At 41.3% G+C, this 20,958-nt stretch overlaps 1 protein-coding gene across 1 annotated transcript in view; it reads right to left on the reverse strand.

Moving 5' to 3' along the window:
- Window positions 1–2,448: 2,448 nt before the first annotated feature.
- The window catches only part of suclg2 (succinate-CoA ligase GDP-forming subunit beta), a 101,900-nt gene continuing 83,390 nt past the window's right edge, over window positions 2,449–20,958 (reverse strand). The window contains exons 10-11 of the mRNA XM_003442757.5: window positions 10,254–10,374; window positions 2,449–3,374 (exon numbers count right to left, since the gene is read on the reverse strand). Coding sequence (XP_003442805.1) covers window positions 3,262–3,374; window positions 10,254–10,374 — 234 coding nt within the window. The 3' untranslated portion in view covers window positions 2,449–3,261. The remainder of the gene's footprint in view (window positions 3,375–10,253; window positions 10,375–20,958) is intronic.

Consider the following 20,958-nt stretch of genomic DNA (forward strand, 5'->3'; position numbering starts at 1 on the left):
GTATTGCTTTTGCTCCATAAAATCCGTCGACAGCTATTTTTTTTATGATTTCAGGGTTGTGGTAAGACAATAATGGCCGTGGAGAGGGCGAGGCCCGACCTTCCATCTCACTTGGCATTTCCGTGACCGAGAAAAGGAAAACAATGTTTGTGTGTTTGTATGATCCCACAGAGCAGAGCTACCTTTGTGGTTTTTAGAGCTTATGCATAAACATGTGTTCACGGCGCTTACAGGAACTGATATAACAATCAATTGACACACACACACACACACAGGCTCATAGTCCTCATCTGTCCACCGCTTGGTCGACAGATTCACAAGCAGAAAATTGTAAATATTGAGCAACCCCCTTGTCCCTGAAAAATGAAGTACAATAGCCGGAGGCAATTCATCCCACTATTGCTTTTTTATGAACTAATATGTTCATAGTTGCCGCTTCCAAATTACTCAATAAATATCCAATACTTCCTCAGAGACGGCCTTGACCCTGTTGTCTGAAAGAACGCTTTTCAGGAGTGGACGCTTTTTCCCCAACACGCTTAAACACTGAAAGCAGCTTCGGTAAAGTGGCAATTACCGTCCTGACATCAATTCAGAAAGCACATAACAAACCTGCCCTGTTTCGAGAAAGCAAACTGGACAATTACAGAGGCAAATAAAGCCAGTCACCGAGAGCGGGAAAATAAAACTCCCGCGGCATAATAATTCAGCTTAATTAAAGGAGCAGCCCATCCAAAGGGTCATTTACAACAACACCCCCGTGTCTCCCACCTCCGGAGGTATTAGCAGAGTTAAAAGCAGCGGGCTACACGGTAGAAGTCGTCAGACTGACCTCCAAAGCTTCTTTCCCCCCTCATCTATATTTATATGAAGGAGCGGCACTAATTTTGCCCAGTAAATCAGTGTGCACATTCCGTTGTGACCTCCAGCTTGACACTGAATTAAACAATATCAGGGCTCAAGAAGCCCGCTTTAACAAGCCTTAAATTCCTCCGTCCAATCCATCAGCGGGGATATTTCTGACACACGGAGGGAAGAGCATGAAATAAGGCAATTATTGAACCCTTCAGCCCATTTTTACGGCTTGGCTGGCTGGCACGATGCAGCACAGAGCCTCAGAGCTCTGAGTTTGTGCCGTGAGATGACTCTCAGCGATAGGGATGCTAAAAATTAATACAGTGAAAAGAAATTTCAGTAGTTAGGCAACATCTTTTTTGTTGCTAAATATAGCCTGTCAATAAACAGGATGTCACAAAGACGTGTAGCTATGGCGGCAGTTTCCAAGAGGCCCTTCTGGAGTCCTCCTGACTTTGCCCATGAAAAAAAAACAAAGTGTTGAAGAGAAAAGCTTCAGTTTGAGTCACACTTGGTGTTCTTCTCCGGTGCAGGCAGGACGAGAAAAGTGCTCTGTGCGTGCGTCTTTCGTGGAGGTGGCAGTCGATCCTGTGAGCCCTCTCAGATTGCCTGACAGATAATCCATCACACAGTCAGTGTGTCTGACAGGAAGAGGTCTCAGTCAACTTTCTGTAGCGCTCACACGGGCCCTATGAAGGACAATCACTCTTTTCAAGTCTCTCCTGGGACGACGTACACTTGAGTTTCATTAGAAGACTGCAGGTGGATGATTTGAGGAGTTTAAGTGTACGTGTACACTGATGTGCAGACGAAAAGCAAGAAAGAAGGCAGGGTTGTTCAAAAAAAACAAAAAAAGATTTAAATGAGATCATGTAGACTATATTTTTGGATACACGAGGGCGTTTTTAGTGACTTTTTAGTTTTACAGTTACCATGGAATCAACATCGTTTCTGAGCTCTGTCAAAATCCTGATTTATTGGACTACTGAAGAATGGAAAAATAATAAACATAACATTTATACATTCTAAACGTAAAATTCTAAACATTTAAGAAAGAAGACCTGAAAATTTATGGTAGAAATCTTAAGAAACTAAATATCTTTAGACAACTGACACTTCAACACAAAGATGAGCTGTGGCCTCTGGATAGCTTAACCCCTTAATCCCTACTGTGTCATATTTGATGCATGAGTTTTTGAGATGTCTACATCTGTGTCATCCTCCTGAAAAGAAAAAGGGAGATCTATTACATGAATGAAAAAAAAAAACTGCTTATATTAAAACCTTTCACTATAAATTACATCTAATTCTCTTTTTTTCCCCTGTTGGAAAAAAAAGACTTGCCCAATGAGGAAGCAGCTTGATTTACTTGGAAAAACATTTGCACATGTACTTGCAAAATATGTGCTCATGCAGTCAGTAGTGTTAAGAAAACTGTACGAACTGCTAAGGATCTGCTCTCCCCACTGACATCACATTCATTCTGCGAGTGTTTTTCCTTCAGAAATGCCTGGGAAATTCAGCAGAATTTCTGCTTCCGCCTTACTTTGCTTTACTCCGATATGGGGCGGACAAATTCAACACACTAAAGTGTAGTTTTTAAAACATTTTTTGTTTAATGTCACAAATTACACAGTTTTCTCATTGTATTTCAGACATCCTGTCAACATCCATTCATGATTATAAAAAAGTGCAATTCTTTGTTTTTAATCATTCATTTTCTCGACACCTGTGTAAGAGAGTTCCTCATTAGCCTTCATTGGACAGGCACAGATTAGAGCAGATAATGGACTGTCTCATAGTAGCACTTTATAAATAAGACATGATGCACAAATTCAGAGTGAGTACACCATCTACTTCATTTGAAACACAGACGAGGCTTGGTAACCAACGTGGACGAAGTAAAGTGTTTACTGCTTCCATTCATCTCTGTTTCAGCAAGTACCACTGAATGATATTACAGCTTATGAATGGTGTGCGATAACATGGCAACAACTCAGTGCATGCCAAGGCTGGATGTGAAGATGGAAAATGTTTCCCACTTCATATTTTGCTGAAAAAGAAAGACAAGAAAGCTAATGGAATGGACAAAGTGTTGGGTGTCCTTTCAATATGTTAGCCTGAATGTGTTAGTGGTTTTTCCTAACTAATGCACATTTTAATGATTAAAGAAACTACAGCTGATCTGATCTGCAGAGAGGAAACCGGTGCAATGGCAGAATCCTGTAAGTGCTTGTGATATGGATCTCAGTTGGCAATCAAAGTGAGAAATGCACACCAGTGTTAAATAAAAACAGAAAGGCCGACATTATGAAAGCAAAGGCTCGAGGTTTTGGAGGTCTGCATGTGGAAGAAAAGGCTGATGCTGCTGCGCTGAGGCTGGAATGAGACGTCCTGCAGGATTCTCTATTTCTTGATGGCTGCCACCGCTTTCTTGGCGGCATCATCCAGGTCATCTGCTGCCAAGATGGGCAGGCCGCTCTCGGTCAGAATCCTTTTAGCCTCGTGGACGTTGGTCCCTGAAAAAGGGCAAAAAAGGGAACAACCCCCCCCCCAAAAAACAGCGTTACAACAGGTGACAACCAACATTACAAAAATGGCTAAACAAGGATGAACCTGATCTGCCAGCTGCACCGATGTTAAAAACCACACTGTGTGAAAGGCGAAGAGCTCCTCTGGAGGAATCAATCCACACAGACAGATGGAGTCATGGGTCAATGGTGGCACATGCAACTGCTGATCCGAACGCCGCAGAGTGTGAACAACGGGCAAAAGGGCAATTTGTGTGTGTGTGTGTGTGTGTGTGTGTGTGTGTGTGTGTGTGTGTGTGTGTGTGTGTGTGCGCCTGCTCCCCTGGCTGCAGCGAGGTCAGGGGTAGCAGGTGCTGGGTGATACGGTGCTGCCCGTGCCCCCAGTAGGCCCGCAACCAACCAGAGAGAGAGAAAGAGAAAGACACCCGAAGATACTCTGTGCAACCCCGAGGCTCTACGCACTGAGCTGGCTGCCTCCCAGCACTGCACACCGCTCGGCCAAATGCAAGCCTGACAAGCCTGTCACAACACAGGGCAGGGGGCGCCTCAGCGGACGGAGGGACGCAGGAAGGGGAGTGGATGAGAGGAAGAGAGAGGGAGTGAATGAGGTGGTGGTGCTGGTGGGGCAGCAGAGCAAAAGGTCAAATGAAGCAAAATTGGCCCCTCGCAGCTAAAAACAACAAAAGCCAGCTGTTTATGTGGCATTTACTGATTCGACACATGAAGAAAAAAACTGAATCTGTCTGATGTGCCATCAAACACTCAGCACACTGGTGGAACATTTAATTATCTTTTTTTTTTTTTTTTCGAACTACTTACATTTGTTTGTTTTTCTTAATCAGATTTCAGATCTCATTTATTACATTTTGAGTGGACGCACCTCTCTGTGTCTGTGCTGAACACTTCAACTGATGATCACTCCCGTCTGATCTTTTCTTACTTCAAATTCAAACCAATGAAAAACTCAAGTTATGCTGTGTTATTTAGAGAAACACCACATTTGAAAAAGTCTCTTAAAAAGGTTCTGGAAAAACACTTTATAGTGACTTTACACGTAACGCTCTGATTTACTGTATATGGACAAAGGGTGTGTTGAGATTCTCTGTATATTAGCGTCTCCCTGTATTCGCTCGGGTGTTAAACGAGTCGATGTGCGAGTGTTTGTGCATGCTCAGACGCTTACAGGTTGACCTTCGCTCTCGTGGCTGCCGTGTAATTAAGACTGCATGATATGTGAATTCTCCGGAGGCCCGGCCACCCTGATCAATAGACCTTTCATGAGGAATTCTATTACCAGTGCCACTTAACGCCTAATATTTCATCTCTTTTGTCCAGCCGTATAATAAGTCATTCCAAACACATTTCTGCAGGCTCGCACTCCAAACAATCAATTCGGCAATGCAATTAATTAGAATAAGAGCAGGAAGAGCCCTTGCTCTGCTGCATAAACAAGGGATCGGATGTCTCAAGTCGTTTTCACATCAAACAGCAGATATTCTCCGTGCGACTGTGTGCGTCTCGATTCGGACACGCAGCGAGGAGAGTGGTGCAGTACTGTATGCTTTACATTCAACAGGCTAATCCGCAAACTTCACTGAGATTGATGGATCTATGCTTCTATACTGACAGGTTTATCTGTCACAAGATTAAAACAAAGCTGCAGCACAACAAAGTTCAAACGACACAAGATAAAACTGACAAAAGTGGAAGCAGCCATATGGGCCCACAGCAAATACATAATGCAGCAGGTATTCTGAAAAGACAAATATGCCTATGGAAAGTGTATACAGGAACAAAAAGTAAACATGCATTTTTTTCTCCCCCATACATATTCATGACCAGCAGGAGTATTCAGTATTCAGACTGTGCAGCATCTGTGTGTTACTCAGGTCATGTGTGGTGGAAGAATCACACGTCGTGTTGGAGTTGTGCATTTGTGGGAGTCTTTTTCTGCACAAGTATGGGTGAGAGCTGACTGCAGTTCCACTGTGAGCAGTAGGGAGCACTGATAGCTCACACCAGCAGCATCAGCAAGGGCTGAGCTCAGCTGGATACAGAATTACTAAGGCATGTGTGGAGTATATGTGTGTGAGTGCAGGGTATAACTGGAGAATGGGGAAATGTGTGTGTTCACCTGCAGCCACTAGGTGCTGCCAGAGACCTACTCACAGTCTGGAGAGGGCGTCAACGCACACAGTCAGCATGCACAAATAACCAAAGCAAGATGATTGTTTTAAATGAATTTCTATATGATTAAATATAATAAATGACCATCAGAGAAGGCAAAAATATAGATTTCTGCAGAAATTCATCACAACATACAGTATTCTCCAGACCTACATCATCAGTCCGACTGACCTGTTAATTTCTGAGAAATGTCACAGAACACTAACTTGCTAGTCTGAACTTTTTTCTTTATTAACAATCAACTCCTGAAAATTCAATCAAACTTTAATTCACTTTTCAAAATGCTCAATCCAATCAAACACCGACAAAACCCCCCAAATTTAATTCAGTTCAATTCAACTTCATTTATATAGCGCCAAATCATAACCACAGTGGCCTCCAGGCGCTTTATAATGTAATTTAAAGACCCTAGAGTAATACAGAGAAAACCTCAACAACCAGACAACCCCTTAGAGGAAGAAGTTTGTGACAGTGGGAAGGAAAAACTCCCTTTTAACAGGAAGAAACCTGGCAGAACGAGGCTCAGGAAGGGGCGGCCATCTGCCGTGACCAGGTGGGGGTAAGGGGAGCGGAGGAGAGCCTGAGATTAATAATAACTAATGAATAAATACAGAGTAGCTTATGAACACACGTAGTGAAAGGAGGCGAGTGAAGAAAACAAACCCACACTCATCATGGGAATCCCCCAGCAGCCTAGGCCTATTGCAGAGTAACATAAGGAGGATTCAGGGTCACCTGATCCAGCCCTCACTATATGTTTGATCAAAAGAGAAAGTTTTAAGCCCAATCTTAACACTAGAGAGGCGGTCTGTCTCCAGAATCCAAACTGGGAGCTGATTCCACAGAAGAGAGGCCTGAAAACTCTGCCTCCCATTCTGCTTGTAAATATCCTAGAAACTGCAAATAAACCTGCAGTCTGAGAGCAAAGTGCTCTAATGGGGCGAAATGGTACTATGAGGTCTATTCAAGACCTTGTATGTGAAGAGAAGGATTTTAGATTAGATTCAGCATTTAACAAAGAAAACAGCATAAGAGCATTCAGCAGGTGGCAAGCATCACCACACAATTTTTTCACATCTATGTGGCAATTAGCTAGCGTACCTGTGACTACTGTGAAAAATGTCGCTTTAACGTGTGACTTACAGGCCACTAGGCTTCAGCGGGATAATAAGGGTTGGGGCTGTGCCAAAGATTTGTGCTGGAGGAGCTTTCTTGATGCTGCAAATCCTACATTTGTGAGCAGCTTTGTCCTAACAAGCTGTGCTTAGCGTTGCTGTCATCTGAGAGAAGGACACGTTGCTGTAGAGTCAGACATACAAAGAAAGTCTGAAGCTGTAATGGTTCCTTATATGTCAAGGACACGATAAAGACCGTTTCCTTAGCAGGAGAAGATAAGGGAAACAAAAAGATGTAGCGCTTGATAAATGAACTCTTTCGCCTGCTGTTGGTAAAATCTTTGCCACAACAAAAACTGGAAACCCCTTCACCTTCTCTCACAGTCAAACCAACCGGTTAATTAATCATGTGCTGACTGAGTGATTGTCAGTGTAAAGCTGTGTGTGTCTGGATATTTCTTTTCCCTTTTAAATATCACAATTGTCATTAATACATGGCAATTAGACAGGCAGCTTCTGCAAGACTGTCCACTGACAGTTTTTCTTCACGTTTCCTGAGCTGGTGGCTTGTCTGCACTGCTGGTGAGGTATGGTTTGCTTCACACTAGAAAGTGATTAGTTCCCCACGTAATAATCTCCTGGCTGTCAATGAGGGCTTTTGATGTGTCACACTAACATAATTCCCACCATCTGTCTGCTGTCTGAAGGTACTGGGGTACGCTGTGAAAGAAGTTCTTAGAGGACTTATTTATTTGTTTATTTTTTTAAATTAGACACAAGCTCAGCACTAATAAGGCAAATAATTATGTATGTAAACTGTATGTATGTAATTGCAGTTGTCAGGAAATCTCATGGTAAACCAAAAGTTAACATTTTAGTTTCGTGCCAGTGTCCTAACGTACATTATAATCTGTATCATTATCTTTTTGTGTTGGGAATCTGCATAAATGTCACAATGCTGCAGCCCAGTAACTCACTTAGTAAAAGCAGTTTAAAACAAAGAAGGGCGCTCTGTCTCAAGACCAGCCGGATGAACCACAGGCAGCTGATATTTACAACCCCCCCCCAAAAGAAACCTATTTAACTGACTGCATGTTGTCATACTCACTCGACTCTTAACCCAACCCCAACCAGACGGTCTACATGATTTTTATATTATCTGTTATTTAAGAGCAGCTTACTGCAGCATCAGATTTCATGTTTTCATCAGTGCTAACTCTAACAGAGAGCATTACGGTATTAGTATCTTAACACTGTGTTCCCTATCTGCATACTTGTATAACGTGCATGACATTCATTCTCATGATTTAATCAATTCTTGTCAGATTCTTTGTGAGAGGCAAACAGCGAGATTTACACTATGTGAGAGTAAGTTAATCGCTATTTTTAAAAGGCACTACAAGAATGAAAAAATGTGTAATATATGTGAAATCAAAGACAGAAACCCCCCCAAATCAACCAGTGTGTGAATTTATATATCTATATTTATGTATGTGGATATGCATAAAGCTGCAGCAGCTATTTAAGCTATAATGATGCTGTCAGGACTGATGTTGAAATCTCATCCATTGATACAGGGCCTCAAATCTTGTTTCAATTATATTTGAGGAAAAGCTCAAGCAGAACATGCTCCACTCTTTGATAGACAGTTGGGGGACACCTCAGAACAGAGTTAAATGAATGTAGTCAACTTTTTCCTGGATGCCAAAGACTATTTAAGAGGCAGACGACACTACAGAGAAACACAGGATGACCATGTGCACACTGTAGCCAGAGAGGGCAGTACAGCACCTCATTAGGTATCGCTTCCTTTCTATACCTTCGATAACGACAGTGTGTCTGCGTGTTCTCTGCTCAGTTTTCACCAGATGAGTCTAAGTGCTAGTGATGATAATTACAGACTGTTCTAGATCAACTCAATCAGCCCACATCAAACACTTCATGCATACTCTATCAACTAACACAACTCTATCAGCAACTAGACCACATGGCCTCTCTTCCCCACATATGGGAGCACATAATTCTCCGCCAATGCAATCAACCCTGGCTCTTTAGGGCCTTTCCAATTAAAAGTGTGCCTGTTAATCCATTCTGATCCTGTTGAAGAACGCTGGGCCGTTTTCACTGCCCGGCAGTCAGCCTAGCAAGCTGAGCTGATTGATTCAGAGCCAATCCTCTCCACAAGACTGCAGCCCAGGATGTAATGACCCACAACTAAGGCTTGGATTAGGCCTCGGTCAGGGTGACGTGTTTGGACCATCCGGCATCCACCAGAAGTGACTTTCTGGACTGTCTGAGAGTCATGTTGAATAATGGCTACTATCAGAAATGTGTGGTGGATAATTAAGGATCCGTGCTGATTGCCAGTCTAGTTCGTTCTGTAGTTGTGTATTCTAAATAGACAAATGTGCATCTTGAACTTGGAGTGTTTGAACTCCAGTCAACAATATTATTTTTGGTTCAGATCCAAAGTTATTTCAGCCATGGGGTAGATTTACATACCTGCATGACATTTTTATTCGACTTTAGGGGAAAGTAGTGGAAATGACAGTTAAGAGTAAAATTCTCACACTACGTCGTGCTCTGAACAACCATGCCCTCACAACTGCACAGCACCTCGACACACAGTTGGCTTCTAGAAACAGCTTACACGCCCTGACCTACAAATAGCAGATTGTGTGCAGACATACAGCATGAAATGCTAAGCGCTAACACACACACACTCTCCCCTGCTCTGTGCTCTGGACACACCACTCAGCAGGATCTTGACAATTAAGCTAACCACCAACTGCTGGCCCTATGCCTCTGTGAGTCACCACTGCCATCCCCATCCCCCCCCCACACACACACACTCGGGCACACGCACACACACAGCTGAGCAGGTTTTATTAGCATATACAGGTGAAAGGTGAGCCAATCAGTGCCGTCTCTACAGTTATTCTGGCTGCTGCTAATGACAGGTGCAGCAGAATGTGACATCTAAGAGAAATGCACTGCTGTTCTTTCTGGGACACTGGGCCACAATGAAGATGGATATGCACCTGAGAGTACAGCAGCAATAATACAATGGCTCCAAAGTTTAAAACTAGGTGGGAAAAGAGTTTCTTTGTACCTTTGAAATTGAAAATATTCATAAAATGATACGGCAAGCTCTATTCTCGGTCCATATAAACTCGAACCAGCTGTACCCTGAGCAAAGGAGACTTTAGGTACAGTTCAAGAAAAATAAAACTTACTGACACATATATGTAAAAGCAAGACAAAAAGAACTTATGTTTACATGACGATGATGTTACTCATGGTCAAGGTGAACAACTCCTCAAGATACGTGACAAGGGACAGAGCTGTGAACCTAGTTTCATGTTATAGCGTATTAACCCCAATCATTAAATGCTCATTAACATGAAATTCTTTCGCTGGAGGCTAGATGTGCCTAAGAGAAATGATGCAGTCTGGTTTAACTGGGAGTGCCAACTGCCGATGGCTCACTAACAGTGTCAGAGAGGCAAAACAAAAACTTTTGTGCATGTGTTCCACTGTGGGTGAGTGTGAAGTGCTGTTTTACCTTCCAGCCTGACCACCAGTGGCACTTTGAGCTCCAGCTCTCGGCAAGCTTTGGTGATGCCATTGGCAATGATGGCACAATTAACAATGCCCCCAAAGATGTTGACCAGGATGGCTTCAACCTGTGAAACAAGACAATAAAGAAAGAAAAAAGGATTAACCTAACAATAAACAGCAAGTGAAATGAAATGATAAGATAAAGACAAGTTTCAGCTGTACCATCTTTGTGCAATAGCAAGCAACAACATTTAAACAAACAGCAGAGCATGTCTTGTTGGGAATCCTAGCTGGTAACACTAACGGCTTCATTCTGACATGTACTAAATAAGATATTCAACTGATTACGTCATATAAAGAAAATACACCCTCATTAAATTATAATGTCTTACTTATAAAGACAAAATAGAAATAATCTGGTCCTTAGCTGGTCTTAAAATTAGGTAACTCCAACCTCAGATAACAAAACATGACAAATTACTGCGTGTATTTCTTTATCAAAAACAGCCAAAATGCAAAAGCAGTACACGAAAAACCAAGAATTCCTTTATTGCTTCTATAGGAATAAAGAGAGTAAGTAGCTGCCAGGTCCTGCTAATTAAATGCACCTGATTAACTGATAATTAGTGAGTATGAGCGCCTCTGAACAAGCAGAAGCTTCGGCAGTTTGCTGGTCCAGAGCAGCAAAGGTGTGTACAATGCCGAGGACAAAAAGATGTCAGCTGTGATCTTACAGACCACTGTTGCTGTCCATCAATGGGTTATAAAGGGTTATACAGCCATTTGCGAACAATTTTTAGTCCATCATTCCACACTGAGAAAGATTATTCACAAGTGGAAAACGATCAAGACAGCAGCCAGTCTTCCCAGGAGTGGATGTCCCAGCAAATTCACTGCAAGGTCAGGCTGTGCAGCGATCAGAGAAAGTGCAACAAAACCCAAGAGCGCCATCTCAGACTCTACAAGCTGTTAAATGTTAAAGTTCACGACAGTACAATTAGAAAAAGCCTCTTCTCACAAACCACAAATTTTGGAACAATGAACCTCATTGAAACAATGTGTATGCACAAGTTTATGCACGAACTGTGCATACATACATTTCAATGATGAAGGTCTGGCTGTCTTTGAAACTCTAAACAAGCTTTTTTTAAAGCTAAATACTAATACTGCTAGTGCTGCGATTACTACTTTTACTACTACTAATTTTTATAATTTCCTTTTCTTTTTTTCTTTTTTAAAAAAACCCCACAGTAGAAACACTTTGGAAAGCTGAACCTTTGCTGACGTGTTTCAGCTTCTTTAGTGTGACTTTCTCCAGTGTCCTAGAGTTAGTGTTGCAGAACTCTCTCTTACATTGTTGTCGCAGCTTTTTCCACTTCACCTGGAGGTTAACATGTTTCCTTATATAGAGAAACGGCACGTGACAGTATGCAGATTGCATGCAGACTGCAGAAGCCTGTTGGTTTAAAAAGACTGTGATTCACTAACAGATGCACGGTGTAAAGAACACACAAGCTGGTGTGCACAATCTGAGAATAATTTAGCATATGGACTTTTTTGTGCAGGGTAAGAATGTCCATGCAAACATTATTGAAAGAGGCTGTAATGTCCTTTGGATAGATTGTTTGATGAAACCCAAACATGGCGTATAAGCACAAACACCTCATACCGACTGTCATAACAACGGTGATGCTTTGGGTTTGTTTCACAGCCACAGGGCCTGGGAACCTTGCAGCCTTTGAGTCAACCATGAACTCCTCTGTATACCAAAGTACTCGAGAGTCAAACATGAGGACAGTCTGTCTGACAACCATCATTGATCCCAACCACAGCAACGAATCTACAACAGAATAACTAAAAAAGGAAAGAATTAAGGTGGTGCACCGACTCAAAGTTCAGACCTCAACCTGACTGAAACACTGCAGTGGGACCTTAAGAGAGCTGTGCATAAACAAACACTCTGAACTGAAGCAATGTTGTAAAGAAGAGGGGATGAAATTCCTCAACAATGATGTGACAAACTGGTAAAGTCTTGCTTTTTGATTAATAAAAATGTCCTACGTGGAGTACACGGTATCGTATGCAACATGGCCAATCCTCTCAGTGTCTCAGGGATAATTTATCATGATTATTTTTCTTGCTGCTAAGTTTTCATTGGGGTGAAGACTTTACTGTAAAGTTGTAGGGCAAAGTGAAAAAGGCAAACTCACACAGAGACATACAAAGTGCATCTTTGCACTCTGCTGGCAGTGAAAGGTGGAAGAAGTGTGAAGTTCACACTTTGTCAGGTGTGCATAAAAACACATTTTGTTCCATAAAGGAGCAGCTTGGAGTCGTCTGTTCTGTCAGCACGGGCAGGCTAAGACTGCGAGACAGTGTCAAAAGTGTGTCTCATGACAAAAGGCTGTTATGTTTGGCTCTTTAGGGCACGATACAGCAGTGTGTGTTACTGAACTAGGATGCTGGAGATAATCTTGTTTGAGCCTCTGTGGAAAGTGTTATGTAAATGATATATGGATATATATGTTGTACCTTTATGGAAAAGTGTCCAGTTTGTGCATTACAACACAACAGTGACCTGTTCAGATGCTGTCAGGTTATTGGAAAGTGGCTTAACATCCCATCATCTTTACCAGAGCACAGCTGCCCTAAAATATCGATGAAGACACGCTCAACTTTCTTACAAAACAAGCACAAAAGTGATATCACCAAATAGAGAAGCATTGCAGCTTGTGTGTGTTTGCATGTGTGCGTGATTACACACTGACAATCTAGCACTTGGTAATTACCCTAGCTAGCTCAGTGGAAAAGTAGACTGAGAGCACACAGGATTAATCCTCCATGTTTGTTTATAATCACTGCTAATCTGTTAGCGGCGATTTGGATGAGCAGCTTGTGGGTGTGTGTTTGTGTGCTTGTGTGTGCATGCCTGTTGTGCATGTGTATGTTGTCAGTGTGTGGTAATGATGTTTACAGGGAGAGAAGATCAAGGACTTGGATAGCTATCAGAGTGTCGCCATGGCATTGTCCTCTATATGCTATCCAACTGAGCATCTCCGTACGAACAGCGGAGAATGACACAAGACCAGGAGAGTGCTCCCGAACAAACACAAACATAGGCAGGGCTATAAAAACTCATTCACCACGCAAAGACACAGAGTAAGAGGTTCGATTCACACCGAGAGCCATTTTGTGCTGATTAAGTGTATCACACAGGGGATTCACCCAGAAATGCAAAAACAAACAAACAGGAGGAAGATGCAGGGAATCGATCGTCTCAAACTTAAAAATGAACAGTTTGGCGTTTCAATAAAACGCAAAGGTGATCAAATGAAACATGGCCTCCTGATTACAGAGTAATGCTGTATGATGAGGAGCTGTATTTATGGAAAATTATAGACGCATGGAGGCATGGTAAATGCTAATGTCTTTATACTATAGTATGAATTATGTGTGCTGTAGTTTTTGACTTCAATGAAGTCACAATCCCAGTCTATGAGAAAGCTGACGATGCACTCAAAACAGTGATAATTGTGCCACTCAGCAGCTTTAGGTACTTCTAGTACTTCATTCATTTACTTCATCTCTCCCTGTTATAATATTCCCATCATTTAAACAGTAACAAACTATATGTGTTTTGTTAAGATAATATTTACAAGCACACAACTTGCTCATCCTTTCCCAGAATTACAACCTGCTCAAAAATGGAAAGCACATTTTCACTTTTATAGTGATTTTTTTTTCCTCTTTTACTTCTATGAGTCTAATTTCATTATTGTAAATTAATCTTACAATTCTTTTATGTTACCCATATCTGAAAAAAGGGAAAAAACTCCACTTGCGACTACCACTAACCTCTAAATGCTAAAAAAGAAAAGATTGCTGCAACAAAGGCTGCGTTTCTGCTTTAAGGTACGGCTTTGAAAGGAAAGAAATTCTGTAAAAATTAAAGCTATTATATATGATTACATATACATATCCATATTTTCCTCCTGTGAAGTTGAAAAGGAAAAGGAAGGAGAGGAGGGCATTTATTTCCGCTTTTTTCTTTTTATTTATTTTATGTTCACTTTGTACTTTGCACCATGAATAGTTTGAAAAGTCAATATAATGTTAAAAAAAATTCTACCTATTGTAAAGCATCTAAATGATGATTTGAATTATCCCTGCTGTTCATTACTGTCTATGTTTATGACTGACATCACTGCACAAGTATGAATCTGCTCTACCACACACTGTATGACCTGTGTGTTTGCAGTAATGGGTCTACAGGGGAAGGACCACATATAGGTGAACGTGGAGGTGAAATACAGGTAAATTTACATACATTTTAAAGGAAACATATGCAATATATTAGCAATAACATTTACTCACTCGTTACCATCAAAGACAAAGACTCACTGGCAGCTGATGTGATGCAGAGTTCATGAAGTCCATGCTTGTCTATATTTTTTCCTCTTTTTTGCCATATACACTGTATCCTGCCTTAGAGCACAAGTATGAAAGTGTGTATTTCTACATTACCCCGTGCAGGTGCGGGACACAACAGGCAACAACAACAACTGTATATTATCCACAGATAAAACATAATCAACCAAATTATAATGCTCGAGTCTATGCACGCACCCAATTTTTATCCTGACCGCCAGCAACTTACAATAGATGAAAAATAAATAAATAAAATGCAGAGCATAAACAGAGCTTTAAAGAAAGATCAAATGTGGAGAAAAAAAAGGAGCCGCTGAGGGAAGATAATCATTGGAGTTGTTTGTATTACCAGTGAACAAACAATGCTCGTATCATCGGCCAAGGCTTCGCGTGCACAGTGCAGTGCGTTAACAATGTATCGTATTTAATGTGACAGTTTTGTTGGAGTGCTCCTCGCGTTACACAGCTGACACTGAGCAACAGCAATATGGGGCACCGATTTACGATAACAGTGTGTTTCTTTATTTCTGGTGGCTGAAGCTGCACATATTGTATCACAGTTGTTTAGTGTCGCAAACATACACACACACACACCCTCCGTTATATGGAGTCCCACTTGGGGGCAGCAGAGATTTAGACGCCTTTTGCAGCTTCACTAGAGAAGCCTCTATTCTCACCCCATCCACAGCCCATTTTTCAACTCTGTCTCTGTGGGGATGAACCATATTTCTTCCATTCATGCATCTCCTATTGACACCCATGTATATTAATGATATATAAGGCATGATTTATGTTGCTGGCCACAGAAGTAAATGCAGTTTATAGAAATATGGATGTGGCGAGGAATAAGTTGCACTTTGCTGAAAGTTTGTTTTATTTTTTTCCCTTCTTCTCCCGTTTCGTTTTACGACAATGGGTACATCCCAAAGGAGCACCTCGTACAAAGAGACAAATAAGCAGACATTTGATATAAATGTTCTTCAGCTGCTATATGTTCCAAGCAGAGATCGCAGATATACGTTGACAGGAAACAGCATTTTTGGAGAGTTTAAATACAGAACCGTGTGCCAGGAGGGAACAAGGCAGCGACGGCGGTTCTTACTATTCATTTTTCTAAAGATATTCTGCCCTGGAATGAGTCACTCGGTTCCAAAATGTATAATATGGTGAGGTCCTTTGTGGTGGAATGAAAACGGCACATTAGGTATGAATTACTTTGCTTCTCCGCAGGTTAGTGAGCTGTGGGGTTAAAATGCAACAACAGGGGGAAGCAAAAAAAAGAATGGGAGCCAAATTTAGTGCCACACCCCTTTGTTTGATGCCCTGTGCAATCAAACGACTAACTCCCCTGTACCACGCATCCTCTCAGCATCTCAGAAATCCAGATTTCAAGGTGTGAAATAGCACTGCGCCCCTGAATCCACCCCAAACCTTCAACATCACATTTCTGTACTTCTGCAACAGACGGTAAAACGCTACAGTCTCTTTCCTTAAAGGCATTCATTTCAGGTGAGCAAAGTTGGCAGCGGGGTGGATTTCTTTCATCAGAGCTCAGCATAAAGGCATCAGGTATAATGTGCCAGCTCACTCTTTTAGAGGATCTTTGTGTGTTCTTTCAGGCAGAGTTACAGCATGAGCTGTTGCCTTCTACCTGGGTGCCGGTGAAATGATTCAAATTTTAGAAAATAGGATCATTGCTGCCGGCATTCAGATACTCTGCCAAGGTTTTTTTTGCGTCAAAGTCAAAAAAAGGGGGCCTTCACAGGAGAAACAGGCTTTTCTGCCTGCTATTATACACCCCACTAACTGCATTTAGGACAAGAAAGAACTATAACTCAGACGATTCACCATGCTCATGTGGACCTTCATTGTAGTCTTGCTGTCTGAGTTTTTTATGAAACATATGCTGAATACATGTCTGGGAAAAAACCCCACTGTGTGTAATTATTACGGGCACAGATCTCGATCAGTATATACTGAAACAGTCATCTGTATTGACTGAAAAATGAGGACAACTTTAGAAAGCACCATTCCATGTTGGGGACGTCTTGGTGCTCATTTCCATACACTGTTAAGTAGCAAACAAACATGATGTACTTTTCTCCTCCAAATTTTAGCCCAGAAGGGAATAAAGGCATTGTATTCCTTCTCATTCTGCGAGGCTCCTTGTCATGAGTTGTGCGTGCGTTGCTGAATTATCACTCAAATACACATTTTTATGCCCATACTGCTGTTAAGCACCGCTAATCTCTCAGCAGGATAGAAGAGGGAAAGAATCTTGTTCCCTTTGTTACCAGCAAGCAAGACAGGAGTATAAAAAAAAGGCAGGGATGGAGATGGGTGTGTGTCTCTCTGTGGCCTATTAAGGGCTATTGTTCTGTCTTATCTACTGAAGACAGCCTGTACTGTCACCGCCTGCTCTGGCAGGTCTTGTTTATTTGTTTTCGATCCACTGGGGGCCCAGTTCTTGGTCCTGGGGCCACAGGTTAACATGTACGGCTTCCAAATCAAGGCAGGCCTGCTGGCTCTAGTAAAACATCTTGGACTGAAAGGAAGAGGAGTTGGCGAGAAACGATTATTCTGTTTCTGCCTGTGTTTGAAGTGGAAAGCAGTAAATTGTCTTACATGGGCACTGAGTTGTTTTGGATTTCTTGGTATATCTTTAGTTTCTATACTCAAATAGCTTAAACTTTGTAAAAGAACAACTGAAAGGGAGCTGAAAACTAGATAATTTGATAGAATTATTGAAAAAAAAAAAAAAAAAAACTTACCTAACTCAGTGACACCAAGTTAAAAAAATACCAAATAAAATATTCAATTCTAATTTTGTCACAAAATGTGAATTAATTTTTACCCATATGGTCCATTTGTGCTCACTGGATTTTAGCTTCAACATGATCTGCACATTTTATTTTGCTTATTTTTTCAGTTTTGCAAAGGATTTGCCATTATGCAGTAAGACACATTGACATTTGAGCCGTTAATGAACAGTCTTCACTTCTCTGCACTGTACTCACAACCATTGCACCCAAAAGACCTTTACAGCACAATCAACAAAGTCATCATCCATTTCAAAGAATGGAATAAGATGCTTTTCACCATGCCTATAAAAAATGAAAACTTGGTTCCTGGAGCCTGGAGGTTTTCCTCACTGACCGTAAACCCAAGCAACTTCTTTGTAAAAAATTTGGATCAGCCAACTCTGGCCACGTGTATAACCGCGGGGGCAGATGAGCAGAGCATCATCAGACTCTGCTTCTCATCAGCTAAACAAGTAAAAATGGGGGCCTTATGTCATCTGAATATGGTACAAGTCTCATCACTGATGGCAGGGTGTTGTAGTTTTCACACTTGCAGTGAAATTTTAAGTCTGACTAATGCCAAGGTCTTCATTTCAACCATAATCTCTCTATGCATCTGGATTACTTTGCTCTCCCCCAAATATGCTTGCAATTGGCATTGATTGAGCCACACTGTATCAGCAAGTTCAGTTGGGAAAAACTTTAAAAGCCTGGAAAACTACTGCAGAAGAGCACTTTAAAAATGGAAAGAAAGACCGGCTACTTGGATGCAAAATATAAAGAAATGAGAAGTGACTTGAGCCTGTTCACATTATTGTAGCATGCTTTCTTTTCCTTCTTTTTAGCCTTGTTTGAGATACTGAGATGGGCAAATTGCTTATAAATTCCATATTAAAGGCTCATCTCACGAATGGCAGCAGGGTCATTTACTTTATTTTGACGTTTAAAGAAAAACATCTGAAAAGTCTAAGTTCAGCAGCTGGGTTCCAAGATGCTGATAAAAAGGTCCAAAAACTAGGAATTAATTCATTCAATACATCCGAATACTGCTATGTATTTCCCTCTTGATGCTATCAGACTGTTTCATTCATTCAGTGAGTGGTTCAGTGAACAACGCCAAGAGGAGTAATGAGCATCCAAACTCCTGACACCACCTACTGAATTAAATTCACCATTTTTAAAAATCAAGAAGTTCCATCATGTAATACTGTCATCTGTGGGAAACCCAACTCTTCTCCAAGCTTTGCATTAAATGACCACTTCACAGAATCAAACACCCCACACGGCAATTTTATGGAACATTTGCTACTATGACCACTGATTCTGTCAAACGGAGTATCTATTTTGCCATGCAAATCTATTCTTAGAGACGATACAGAACAGGAAAGAGAGAATGACATAAAGACAGACTGAGGAAAAAAGAAGGTCTTAAAGTCAGAGAGTGAGGTGAAGTGAAACAGATGGAAGAAGGGAGATGGAGAAGAAAAGAGACAGAAAGAACTGATGGGAAGTGGTGCAGGCCCTGACTTCTATTGAAGGCTAGGATTGGCCCTGGCAAGGAGGGATAAGAGGGAAATAATTATCCGGCCTGCTGAAGCATGACAGCCCCTTCTTGGGACTGCAGAGAGACAGACTGAGCATTATGTCAAAGATTGGCCATGTCACTGGCAGAGACACCTTTTGACAGACAGTGGCGTCTGAAGTTTCAGCTGATGGTAAAAGCCTACCGCAACAGGCAGCTGGATACCTGTCTGATTGATGGGGTTACATCTGGAGGACATAAGGACGTAATTACTGAACTAAGTTTACTAACTACACATACTCCTTTATGTTCCTGTTTTTGTGCCAATTTAAAAACTGTGCAATGATTACATGCTGTCAGAGTGACTGTATTTAACCCAACTTTAACCATCTACTGAACAGCAGTTCAATAGATAGTCATACAGTTTTTATTATTGGCACCAATTCTCTTTTCTGAAAACAAATCATCCTGAGAGCAACGCGACAGAGCACTATTTCAGAGCCTTAACTCGAGTATGCATCGAAATGTCTTGCACGCATTCATCCACATCTTTGAGTCTTCTCACATATGCCCTGGCCAAGAGTCTTTTATGAGCACTCAGCCACCTCCAACCTAGAGCCCCCTGGGATTCCATTTTTTTTTTCCTGCAGGCGAAAGAATAGAAACCAATCAAGGAAAAGATGGCTTTGCTTCCAGCCAAAATCAGTTTGTGTGAAGGTGTGGGTAGGTACAGAAAGGGAGAGGGAAATGAGGAAAAACCCAAACTGAGGTCTGGCGTAACCTGCGTGACCACAGAATGGATCCTGAAAACGGCCTTTAACATATCTTGTGAGTAAGCAGTGAGGTCGGTCACAGGCTGTGACAGTTTTCTCATTGCTCTTCTGATCTTATTCTCACAAACTTTTTCACTGCTTTGGAATCAGTCATTGCACTCTGTGGTTTTGTTGAAGTAATGCAATGCTTACATACACAAAAATCTCTGACTGAATAAAGAGAAAAAAAAGCAATAGGAGGTGAATATACATTACAATTTCTGGGCCACTAATAGTTATGATTTGGATGTAATGACTGATTGGACCAAGTGGGATCAAATCTGTTCCAGTGAAGGCCAGTTGGTGTCGACAGTCGGGAGATAAAATCATACAGCATGTGGAGTTTAATGATTGTAATCATTTGCCTTCTGATCCAGTCACTGCCAGGCATTCCCATTAAGATTAGTTTAAACATGTTCGACAGGTGTGAGAGGCACAAATAATGCTAATTAACCAAAACTGTCTAATATGCCAAGCAAACACAAAAACTGTGCAATGTGTCGTGACTGAGAGGATTATTTTAGAGGGGCTCCACCGCCCCACAATTAAAGATTTTCTTTGATTTTTCTTCAGCAAAGTAGAAAAAAAAAGTAAAGCATTTTTTCATTAAACTCATTTTGTGATTTGCTAACATTTTGTGACAAGTTTCTCTTCTTGTGGGACTTTTGGGGATCCCTAGTGACACGTCTTTACCACTTTTTCTACTCTGTCATTCAGCATGTGATTCTTTCCAAATGTGGAGCCTAAACAAATCTCTCTCTGCTGTTAAATATAAGAATCAAACACATTTAACTGTAGACAGACCAATGTGAACACCACAGCAGATCTTACTATTAACCATCTCATTTCTTGGGGTTAAATGTCTGGATCAATGTACAGTACTGCGCAAAGCTCTTGAGCGACACTTAATTTCTTTATATTTTCCTTCCAAGGAACCAGACGGTCTTAAACTTTTTAACAGTTCTCAAGGCTTTATGGAGGTCTCCAAAGTTTTTCTTTGGACATTGTACCTGACCATTTTCAGAGGGATATTTTTTGTTTTTCACCAATCTGTGAACCATTCAAGCATAAAAAAATGAATCTAAATCAAGGGAACCGGTGTTTTGTCTACACATACCAGACGATTTAGCAAAGAACCAATCTGAA

This window comes from Oreochromis niloticus, linkage group LG5 (assembly GCF_001858045.2).
Source record: "Oreochromis niloticus isolate F11D_XX linkage group LG5, O_niloticus_UMD_NMBU, whole genome shotgun sequence".
In the NCBI taxonomy this organism is placed as follows: Eukaryota; Metazoa; Chordata; class Actinopteri; order Cichliformes; family Cichlidae; genus Oreochromis; species Oreochromis niloticus.